This window comes from Pelodiscus sinensis, chromosome 12, assembly GCF_049634645.1.
Source record: "Pelodiscus sinensis isolate JC-2024 chromosome 12, ASM4963464v1, whole genome shotgun sequence".
NCBI classification, from domain to species: Eukaryota; Metazoa; Chordata; order Testudines; family Trionychidae; genus Pelodiscus; species Pelodiscus sinensis.
Genome location: NC_134722.1, coordinates 3,595,685 through 3,607,584, shown reverse-complemented (window position 1 = coordinate 3,607,584; position 11,900 = coordinate 3,595,685). Strand labels below are relative to the sequence as shown.

The 11,900-nt window shown below is 51.1% G+C and overlaps 1 protein-coding gene across 1 annotated transcript; it reads right to left on the bottom strand.

The window, feature by feature from the left end:
- On the bottom strand, window positions 1–5,643 carry APRT (adenine phosphoribosyltransferase). The gene is made up of 5 exons (XM_075939873.1): window positions 5,333–5,643; window positions 4,134–4,237; window positions 3,060–3,193; window positions 837–915; window positions 1–432 (listed from the first exon to the last, which is right to left on the bottom strand). Exons 1-5 carry the CDS (start codon window positions 5,419–5,421, stop codon window positions 290–292), a joined length of 549 nt encoding a protein of 182 aa, XP_075795988.1. The 5' UTR covers window positions 5,422–5,643; the 3' UTR covers window positions 1–289.
- Between the last annotated feature and the right edge of the window lie 6,257 nt (window positions 5,644–11,900).

Genomic DNA, 11,900 nt, shown 5'->3' with positions numbered 1-11,900 from the left:
TCTCTAAAAGGCCATTTTAATGGGGGGAAACAACCAGAAGCAGGTCTGCTACCGCACCAGCCCCACATCTACATGGAAATCCAAGCATGTTTTACTCTCTCTCGAGGAAACAGTGGGACACACACACAGGACAGTATTCTCCACAGCTCCCCTTCCTCCCGCCCTGAAAACACACAGTTCTAGCACCTGTTGCCTTCAAGCAATTGTTTGAGGTGAGACACCGTCGCAGCTCTCCAGTGAGAAGGCAGCTGTGATCCGAACACAGCGGCATTCTCCGGTCTGAAGATCGTTAGTTATACTGCAGCAGAGAGTAGACGGGAACGGGCTTCAGTTTTTCTGCCCCTTGCAGAGATTTTAACTCTATGACCACCGAGCACTCTAGGACGTCAGCCTTCAGCTTCTGGATCAGCTCGCAGGCTGCACGCATGGTACCTGCACAACGGGGACACGAAGCAGAGAGATACAGTCACTCCAAGGGTTACAAGCAGTACGGCACACAGGTTCCAACCTGAAACCACCGCTAAGCACAGGGTTACAAGCAGCACAGTGACACGCAAACAGGTCCCTTTCCATTTGCAGAAAGCAAAGAGGCACCGCAGAGAAACGCCAACCAGACAATGGAGTCTGACATGACCGAGCTAGACTCCAGCAGACCTCGGGGCAGTGGTTTTACTGAACTTTCCAAACGGCTGCATCCCTCTCCCCGTAAAGTCCCAAGCCCACTTTGATCAACAGGTTCCATCCTCTTGAAAACAGCTTCAGCAGAAAGCACCCTGCGCGAGGCTAAGCACGGCCAGCTACACATGCAGCAGACGTAACTGCGTGGCTGCCCTTACCTCCGGTTGCAAGCAGGTCATCAACAAGGATCACCTTCTCCCCTGGTTTCAAGGCATCGCTCTGGATCTCAAGTTCAGCCTGCAGGATTGAGAAGGCAGCTTGATTCTAGTCTAGTGTAGAAAAGGGTAGGGTGGTGCCAGATGCAGACATCACATTCATCAAGGAAATCCTGACTTTCAGCACCCACGGGCCTTGAGCTCCAGGAAACCACATTGTATTCTCTCTCCCAGAACAGCCCCTCGGATGGGACTGGAATCCCTGTATGTAATACACTGGCCTAGGATGTATAGACTCATAGAATACTAGGACTGGAAGGGACCTCGAGAGGTCATCGAGTCCAGTCCTCTGCCCTCATGGCAGGACCTAATAATGTCTAGACCATCCCTGATAGACATTTATCTAACCTACTCTGAAATATCTCCAGAGATGGGGATGCCACAATCTCCCTGGGCAATTTATTCCAGTGTTTGACCACCCTGAGAGTTAGGAACTTTTTCCTAATGTCCAACCTAAACCTCCCTTGCTGCAGTTTAAGCCCATTGCTTCTTGTTCTATCCTCAGAGGCCAAGATGAACAAGTTTTCTCCCTCCTCCTTAGGACACCCTTTTAGATACCTGAAAACTGCTATCATGTCCCCTCTCAATCTTCTCTTTTCTAAACTAAACAAACCCAATTCTTTCAGCCTTCCTCCATAGCTCATGTTCTCTAGACCTTTAATCATTCTCGTTGCTCTTCTCTGGACCCTCTCCAATTTCTCCACATCCTTCTTGAAATGCGGTGCCCAGAACTGGACACAATACTCCAACTGAGGCCTAACCAGAGCAGAGTAGAGCGGATGAATGACTTCTCATATCTTGCTCACCACACACCTCTTAATGCATCCCAGAATCATGTTTGCTTTTTTGGCAACGGCATCACATTGCTGACTCATATTCAGCTTGTGGACCACTATGACCCCTAGATCCCTTTCTGCCGTACTCCTTCCTAGACAGTTGCTTCCTATTCTGTATGAGTGAAACTGATTGTTCCTTCCTAAGTGGAGCACTTTGCATTTGTCCTTCTTAAACTTCATCCTGTTTACCTGGCTTGGTTGAAGAAAGTCCTGGGTTTCAGCCCTAGGGCGTCTCTATATATGCAGCAGGCCACGAAAGCACCTTTTCTCTGTCCTCCCAGGGACATGATCCCCTTTCACATACGGATTAACCCATGCAACGTCTGTGACTACGACAGAACTTTTATTGTGCAAGGGAGGGCTTACCTCAATAGTGTTCACCTGCCAGGACTTCAGCAGCATCAGTTAGCTCGCTAACACTGTATTATCAAGCCTATGCTGCCTCTCTCCCAACCAGGCCCAGGCATGAACCAGAGATGTAAAAGATTAACTGGTTACTCGGTAAGCATTAGCCTGGCTGGCATGCTTATCCAGTAACTGGTGGGAGCAGCCGCCAGCTTGCAGTGGGCCCAGCAAGAGCAGTCCACCAGCCACGGTACAGCGGGCCCAGAGCAGCACTCCACAGTTAACCAAAATGATATCGGTTAACGGGTGACCTTTTTTAATGGTTTTCTACATCCCTATAGCATGAACCAGTTGTGCAGTAAGTGTTTCCTGCTTTTAAACGATTAAAAAAAAAAAAAAAGAGCATTTGACTGGAGCATTTACTGAAACAATCCAGAGTGGGAAAAAGTAATGGATTATTTTCATATAATCTCCCTTCTTTCCACTTCCCTGTGCCACTCGCCTTCTTCCAGAAGCACAGGGTTTGCTGTCATTCCTGCGCTCCTGAAAATCAGCAGTTTTTATGACTAATACCTGCACTCAGATTTAAGCCTCGCAGAATAGTTGTCTGGATTAAGTACCTTTTCTCCAAAGATCTCAACACAGTTTGCCAGGGTAACTCTGTTAAGCCTCACACCACCTCTACAATGCAGGGACTAATCTCTGGGCACAACCAGCATGGGATTTAGATCTCCTGACTTCCAATGTTGGGTTCTCATCACGAGCTCCAGACCAATGGTGGGGAAAATCTCTAGCACCAACTGCTAGATGGGCTTCACCTCACTACCATCCCCTGAGCCCCAAAGCAGCTCAGCGAGCTCAGCAAACAAGACCTTCCTTAGTCTCTGTGGCAGAATTCACAGCCACTCGTCACTCAAAAGAGTCCGCGAAACCCACTGCCATGGGGTTACTGTCAAATCACCAGCAATTCTCTTCTGGCTATTACCTGGCCATATTCAAGGTCATATGAGACAGACTTGGTTGGACCCGGCAGCTTCCCCTTTTTTCGTATTAACACAAAGCCAATCCCTAGTCTCTGTGCCAGAACAGGGCCAAAGAGGAAACCACGGGCATCCAGACCTACAGGAAGCAGAGCAACAAAAACACTGTTACCCAAGGGAAACCATTCAGCTTTCACACTCTGCAAATGTTCCACGTTTCAGTTACTTTCCTGTACTCGGGGGTTCTAGCAGCTCTCTGTACTGACTAGCACTCCCACCGTACGGTTGTATTCCTACCGACTGACTATGAAATGCCACCTGACGTTTTGACATATATCACACTGGTATCTATGTTAGCAGCTCCCTCGACTAGTCTGTAAACTGGTTCTTGTCTGTGCTGATAAGAAATTAAGTCTCAATATCAACTCAACTGCAGGACCAGAAACACGGTATCCCATCCTGTAAACCCATCCTGATTACAGCCGCTAAGAACTGAACAGAGTCCACTAAACTCAACAATGCTGGGCTACTGTCAAATCATCCCTCTCCCATTCCGTACTCATGTCCATGTCCTTAAACAATGTGTTAGTAGGAACACAACAGCTGTAGTTGGTCTGTAACCAGGCATCCTGAGACAAGCAGAAAATGGAAACGCGGTTTGTGTCTTTTCTATTAATATAGCCCTAGTCCTGGCTTAATGGCAAGTTACAGACAAGCAAGACAATGCAGTAATTCACTTACATTGGCTATTTCCCTGCTTACTGCTATTAAATCGTTTTAAATAAAGGCAGTTCTTCCCAAATGTTCATGGAGGGGGTGTTTTCAACACTCAAAACAGCATGTCAGAAAACTGCAGCACACAACTAATACAACCTCACTAGCTTCTAGTGTTATGTAGCTTGGTACATTACGATAAACAGTCATAATGCTGCAATCCCATGACGATATACAATCTCTTCTGCCTCATTAAAGGGGTTGTTTCTGATCTTTGCTTACCATGCAATCTCTGTATGGACGGACAATACTGTTCTGGCCTGTATTACATAGATGTTTCACTAAATGTTTATCATGCTACCCACCTGCAATGTAGTCGACCATAGAGTAGCGTGTCTTTAAATGATCTTCCCAAATATCAATCATAGCCCCGAAGGCGATAGGATCCTTTAGCAAAGGGGTGATATCCCTACAAATAAAAGAACAAAATGAGATTTCCCTAGAACCTGAAAGCTACATTACACAGCTCAGAGCCTGCAGCGTACCCTCCCCACGTTTACGAAGCTTGGATTGTACCAGTGGATCAGCAGCGTCAAGGGCCCGTGTATGTTGAACCTCTCTAGCCCAGCGACACCTGTAGTACAGCATGATTTTAGTTAGCTAGATGTCCACTTCACATGGGGGCGGCAAAGTTTCCCGCCATCCGATAAAGTTTGTTTCCAGCCACCAGTCCTAGCGCTCAGTGTTCTGTGCTGTTATTTAGCTCTAATTTACCCCTCAATGTCTCTGAAGAGCCCAGTAAGTGGGGGAAGTGTTGGTCATGCTGCTAGACAATAGTGATCTCCCGTGGTTCAGCAAATCCCCTGGTTCCACACTGGTTAGGTCCCAAGGGTGCCAGATTAGAGCGGTTCAACTTGTAACTGCCAAAGAGCTCTTGAAATGATGGCTGAACTCAATCATGAGTGAAAAAACATGGTCCTGCCCTCTCCTGCTCCCAGCCCCACCTCACGTCCCATCACCCCCCTCCACTCCCAGCCCCGTCCCCTACCCCATCACCACCCCCTGCCCCACTCCCAGCCCCACCCCCTGCCCCATCACCACCCCCCCTCCCAGTCCCACCCCCTACCCCATCACCACCACCCCCACTCCCAGCCCCACCCCCTACCCCATCACCACCCCCCCCGCTCCTGCCCCATCACCAACCCCAGTCCCACCCCCTACCCCATCACCACCCCCCCACTCCCAGCCCCACCCCCTACCCCATCACCACCCCCCCGCTCCTGCCCCATCACCAACCCCAGTCCCACCCCCTACCCCATCACCACCCCCCCACTCCCAGCCCCACCCCCTACCCCATCACCACCCCCCACTCCCAGCCCCACCCCCTACCCCATCACCACCCCCCCGCTCCTGCCCCATCACCAACCCCAGTCCCACCCCCTACCCCATCACCACCCCCCCACTCCCAGTCCCACCCCCTACCCCCCCCCCCCGCTCCCAGCCCCACCCCCTACCCCATCACCCCCCCCCCCCGCTCCCCGCCGCTCCCCGCCCTGCCGCTGACCGGAAGACGACCCCGGGGGACGGGAAGTCCGGGAAGGGGCGGACCAGCCCCGCCAGCAGCCGCTGCGACTCGCTCTCCCGCTCGCTCATCCTACCGACCAGCCGCCTCCGGGCCGGGCGCTCTGCGCATGCGTGCAACCCGCGCGGCTCACGTGCGGCAGGGAGGGGGAGGGAACCATTAGCACTGCAGGCGGGGGAGCGCGGGCTGAACCATTGTCAATGGGGGCGGGGGCGGGCCCCGCTGCCGCCTGCAAGGCAGGCACCGAGCAGCGCGGCGCGTGGGGGCTGCGCGCGCGCCCGGCCCCCTTGAGAGGCGTACGCGCAGCACTCACTGGCCCCGCCCAAAGCCAGCCCCTCCCGCCTCTGGCTCCGCCCACCATCCCCCCTCCCCCGCCCAAAGCCAGCCCTGATTGGTGACAGCCAACCCCTCCCGGCTCCGCCTACCATGCCCCCCCCCCACCCGTGTTCCCTGTAAGCTGAGCACTGGAGCAGCCCCCAGGGGTTCTGCCCCTCCCCCCGGACAGCTGAGCACCATCTCTGGACCAGTGGCCCCTGGCTGGTCCCAGCCCATCTCACCCCCCCCCCCCCCGGGGGAGCCCTGCCCCTGGCCCCAGCCCACCCTATTTCAGAGAATTACAGGAAAGGAAGGTGATAGAAATGTAGCCGTGTTAGTCTGGGGTAGTTGAAGCAAAATGCAGGACAATATAGCACTTTAAAGACTAACAAGATGGTTTATTAGATGATGAGCTTTCGTGGGCCAGACCCACTTCCTCAGATCAAATAGTGGAAGAAAGTAGTCACAACCATATATACCAAAGGATAGAATTTAAAAAAATGAACAAATATGAAAAGGACAAATCACCGCGAGAAATCCAGTCCTGATGCAGCACCATGGAGGTCATCCCTGACCCGTGTCTGTCCAGCCTGCTCTTCCCTCTCTCCACTGAGGGAGATTCCACAACCTCCCTAGAATTTTTTTGTTTACATTTTCAGGAATAAAACTGTGTCTTGTGTGTTCAAACTCATCACTTCTGTGTCGCAGGCTGTTTAACAAAGCGACGAAGACGTAACCCTTTGTAACCACCACCAAGCAGAAACTGGCTTCAACGCAAGTTTCCCTACAATGAGTTCAGCCGCTCATAAGCTGGGGGTAGGAGACAGTGACAGCTTGGGTTTGCATTCCGCACAGGAGACTAATTCTCAAAACAATGTAATGTAAAATCTGGAAAAGAGGAGGCAAACATTCAAAGCACAGTCAAAGAAAACACCATGAAGCAAGTTGTCACAGGAATTGGGTCAGCATCTCACATGATCGTGTCTCTATTTTTAAACAAACAAGTTTTATGCAGAACTGACAAAAAAAATCAGTATGTTGCAAGATCACAGCTGTGTTTGAAATGTCACCATTTGATACATATAAAGTATTCTTTAACATCAAGCTTTTCTTTTTTAGCTTCATAAGTTTTTTATGTCTTCTATACAGTAAATCCCCCTCCCAGATAGAGGCTAAAAGAAAATTCAGAATATCAGGAAATCCACTTGTAAAATATACAGAGAAATGGGGCGTTTCCTTTTCCCTTCCTGCAGCCCAAATTGACTTTTAAGCATAAGCATCTTGCTAAAAGATGTCTTACACTTTCAAGACTCAATGAATCAGATCATATAAAATGTGTTTCCAAAAGATTGGCGAGCACTATGGAATGAATATCAGATTTTCCAATCTCATGCAAACAAACATCTTTCAGGGATTATTTCCAACACTACAATCCAGATCTGCATAAATCAGTTTCTTTTCTGTTTCCATCCTGGGGACTACACCAAGCTTTCAGGCTCAAACAGTGCAGCACAGAGGCGATGGGAAAGCCAGGCCAACCTGCAGGCGATCAAAGTGATAATTGCTGGCCTATGCTGACCCATCCTCTTCCTCATAATTAGCTCTGTCTTTGTGATGGCACCACTGACCCCGAAGGCATTTACTGTTCACATTACCAGCAGAAACAAAGCACTTCTGCAATCTCGGTGTGCACAGGGCCCGACACTTCATGTTTTACTCTAAAAGGGACAGTTTCCTTTCCAGAGAGTTGGCAGTCGCTGTGGCATCTGGCCCCATGAGGATCTGACACACTTTATGTACCCTGGACAATTCTGCTCAAGTTAATCAGGCATCGGACACTGCTGGCCCTGGGTGGCATACAACACATCAGAGGACGTGCAGTTGGTGATCTATGCCACCAATGGTCAGCAATGCCCCTCCGCCAGGTGTGTTGGCCAAACTGGACCGTCTATGCGACAAAGGCTAAATCAGCATTTCTTAAACTGTTCTGTGGCACACTGGTGTGCCACAGAGGCAGTCGGAGGTGTGCTGTGGAGAACAGAGTTCAAAATGGCCACCCATAAAGGGGCAGGCAACTTTTTTTTCCCCCTCGTTAAGTTCCCCCCCCCAACCCTTTTTTTTCTCCCCTCAACAAAAAAATCCTTGGTGTTCCCCATAAAAAAAAAAAAAATTGTTTGGTATTCCTCAGTCTTAAAAAGTTTAAGAAACACTGGGCTAAATGGACCAAGTCAGACACCAGAAATGGTAACCCACAGCAACCTATAAGGGAACATTTTAACCTGTCTAGTGCCCTGGCCCAGCCTGGCTGTTTTGGCCCTAGAAAGGGAAAGCCGGCTGGAGCAGACCTGCTCTAGAAACCTGGCGGGGGGGTCACGCTGACTACAGTCAAGGCTGCAGCAATGCCAGTGGTCGTCAGCTAACTCAGGATCAGTGTTCGCTGTAAGCTGTGTGCTTGGGTGGCCATGCAGGAGAGATTCAAATATCACTCAGGTGATTAGCAGAGTGCACTCAGCCGGCAGCCTGTGTTTGTGTTCACAGTGCACATCTGAACATGCTTTGGTGTAAGCAACAAAATTTACTCTGCACTAGGAGGAAGAGCCGGGTGGGCTCTGCAGTTTCCCCCCATCGACTAATCGATGGAAATTCCATCGACTAACTACTCGATTAGCTGATCAAATGCAATTCAACATCCCTATTTCAAACTAGAGGTCGCAACCCAGTACTAGGTGGTGGAATGTCGGACCCTGGGGCTCGTGGCTGCAGGGGAAGCTGGAGGGGGGATGGGACTAGAGGCAGCTCCCTGCCTGTCCTGTACCGCAAACTGTGCTGTGCCCCAAATGCAGCCAGCAGCAGGCCCAGCTCCTAGGTGGGGTGGGGTGGGGGGAGGGGAGCGCACAGGGCTCCCTGCCCTGCCCCTGAGCACTAGCTCCGCACTCCCATTGGCTGGGAACCGGCTGCCGGCTGCTTCTGGGGCAGCATGGTCTGCGGGGCCAGGAGAGGCAGGAAGCTGCCTTGGTCCCCTTGCTGCACTGCTGACTGGGAGCTGCTCGAAGTCAGCCCCTCCTGCCCCAGCCCTGGCACCTCCAAAGCTGGAGCCTCCTTGTGTCCCCCCAAAGCTCCCCTCCTCAGCCCGACCCCAGAACCCACACTCTAGCCAAATTCCGGGTATGTCTGCACTTGCACCTCTTTCGCGAGAGGGATGCAAATGAAGACCTTCGAAATTGCAAATAATGCCGGGATTTAAATTCCCTGCGCTTCATTTGCATAATCGCGTTATGGCGCTATTTCGAAATAACAGACGCTGTTAAGACGTAGTTATTTCGAGAGAAAGCCCGTCTCTCGAAATAACTGGTAAAAACCTCATCCTATGCAATTCGAATGTCTTCATTTGCATCCCTCTCTCGAAAGAGGGTGCAAGTGTAGACACACCCTATGTTGGGTTGCAGCATCAACACTTTTCTTCAACCGGGTCAGAAGACAAGTTTGAAAGCCACTGCTCTAGGAGATATGCACTACACGCTGCTAGCTCGGCGGCGGTAGGTCCTATGGATGCCAGACGTGGAGAGAGATGGTCCTGCTTTAGCCAAGTGACAGACACACACCTGTTTTAATAACTGCCTGGCACTGAATGTAAGCCTGGGGAAGGCTGAAGGTCAGGAGCAAGACTGTCCTCTCTGAGGGACCTGCGGTTCTTAGAAAGCGCTCTGAGGAGAGAGGCCGGAGCAGCAGGTCAGCGTGGGTTATTGTCAGAGCCGGCCCCCTAGGAATAGGAATTTCCCAAAGTCACTAGCTTATCTGCCACCAGCAAATCCCCTCTACAGCACTGGCCCAAGCCGACCAGCCCTTCAACAGCTGAAGAAACAAACAGACCAAGCCTGTAACTTCCCATTGGGACGGAGCCTTCCAGTGCTCGGTGCGTTCTTCTAGGTGGCTCAGAAGCATTTGCATTGCGGCTTTTCCGACTGAACGACAGGCCAGCCAGCTCTTCCAGCAGCCGGGCTGCTTTCGCCGCAGACGGCCTTTAGTCAGATAATCTGCCTGCCCATCAGGGCTAACATACTGGCTAGGAAGGGGGAGCGTCTCATTGCCAAGGCAACAGCCCCGCAAACGTAGAACATCTCCATGCTCCCCCAATCAACACTGATTGATCTCTGGCCCCAGGCATAACTTTTCACCCTCCTCTCCCAGTTGGACTGCCTCGCCTTCCTTTGAAACCCTCCCCCACTCTCCGCAAAAGTCCTGCTAACGTGAGACAGCATGCCAAGCTGCCCGTGGCACTGTCATTTTCTTCCAGAGAGGGAAACGTCTCACACGCAGGCGCTGCAGGGACCTCCCACAAGCCCGGTGTTACGTCTCCATGCACAACCAGCAGGGAGGGGACTCTTAGGCCTCCGTAGAGGCTCAAATCCAACTCCGGATACTGCTCAGCCCTGCCCAACAGTGGCTAGAGACACTTCTGAAAAGCAATGTCAGAGACCTGAAGAATCCACTCGCCCAACCCTACAAGCTCTTCCCCCTCTGTTCCCCCATTCCAAAGGGGACCAGCGGACCCATGCCCCTGGCCAACGTACCAGCTTTTGGTAGCTAATGCTTCTTCCCCCCTTGCCATCAGCTGCAGGTTGGACCTCCCTGGTCTGGCACCCGTAGGACCTGACTGGTTCTAGAAGAGGGATTTTGCCATGTCAGAGGAGGTAATTTCTGGCTCCTACCCTCCTCTGCCCTTCTGGCTCCCCCATGTAACCCAGCTGGGCCATGCATCAGTTTTCCCATTTCCCCCCGCCCCCAGCCCAGCTGAGCCACGTGCCGGCTCCTGGTCCCCCTGCAGATCGCTTTTTTGATGCGCTTTTGTAGTGTGTACACTTTCTTTTGGAAGATCTTTTCTGAAAAAAGCTTCTTCCCAAAGAAGCCTGTGGTCTAGACGTAGCCATTGAGAGCTATAGCAATCATGGGTGAGTTGCTCATGTCCCAGAAAACAGGCCTCAATGTACCAGTTAATACCACATGACAATGGGTAGTAACTTTTCAAAGAATTCTGTAATAACCTCAAGTTACCACAGTAATTTATGTGCATGGTAATGAGAGTAAGAGAAGTGCGCACTGCTGAGCACAGACCAGGGTGCAGGGCTGAGCACAACTTGGGGTGCGTAAGCCCAGGTGGGTGGAGGGTTTGAACCCATGACTTTGTGCAGCACATTGTCATACCTATTCCAATTGACCACCTTCCCACTTTACAGTCACACCCCTGTGGGGCAGAGCTTGTAACCTCTTCACCTTACAGTCACACCCCTGTGGGGCGGAGCTTGTAACCTCTTCACCTTACAGTCACACCCCTGTGGGGCGGAGCTTGTAACCTCTTCACCTTACAGTCACACCCTTGTGGGGCGGAGCTTGTAACAGAGCAATAGCGACACCCGGTGGGCACTCACCTTCTTCTTCTTGGACTGAGCCGTCGATCGATGGATTTAGTTGCCTTTGATGAGCAATTAAACGAATCCTTGATCAGCAGAGCCGATTGCAGATGTCACAGAAAAAGCCGCCAACTGCAGGCGCTGTATGTTCTTTCTGGATCCTCCCGCTTTTCCTGCAATGCCTGGATACGCTGACTCTCAAAGCAATTAAGAGCCTGTACAATGGTTTTTCGCCAGGACAATCTGTCTTGATCTAGAGTTTCCAGGTCATTGGGAGATATGTCGCATGACTTCATGTTGGCCTTTAAGATGTCTTTATAGTGCTTATATTGACTACCGATAGAGCGTTTTCCACGAGCAAGCTGGCCATAGAAGACCATCTTTGGTATCCGTGTATCATCCATCCTCATAACATGACCAATCCACTGAAACTGTTTGTTCATAAGCATTGCTTCCATGCCCATGACACCACACAGCTTAAGAATCTCTGTATTAGGAATTTTGTCCCACCAGTTCACGTGGGTAATCTTCCTTAGACAACGCATATGAAACTGATCGAGCTTCAAAACATGGTGACGATATATTGTCCATGACTCCGAGCCAAAGAGCAGGACCTTCAGGACAACTGCCTGATAAACCACCATCTTGGCATGGAGTTTAATTCCATGGTCGTTTCATAGGCGTCTGGTCAGTTTTCCAAAGGCAGCGCTGGCTTTGGCTAGTCGAGCAGATACATCACGATCCACATTTATGCTAGAGGACAGTACCTTTCCCAGGCAGCAGAACTTGTCAACAGCCTTAAGGACGATACCAGCAGCTGTAATCAC

Coding starts and splice junctions, on each gene's coding strand:
- APRT (XM_075939873.1), bottom strand. CDS start 5,421: ATGAGCGAGCGGGAGAGCGAGTCGCAGCGGCTGCTGGCGGGGCTGGTC. Junction 4,238..5,332: donor TCCCCCGGGGTCGTCTTCCG/GTCAGCGGCAGG, acceptor TTTTATTTGTAG/GGATATCACCCCTTTGCTAA. Junction 433..836: donor TGACCTGCTTGCAACCGGAG/GTAAGGGCAGCC, acceptor CCCGTTGTGCAG/GTACCATGCGTGCAGCCTGC.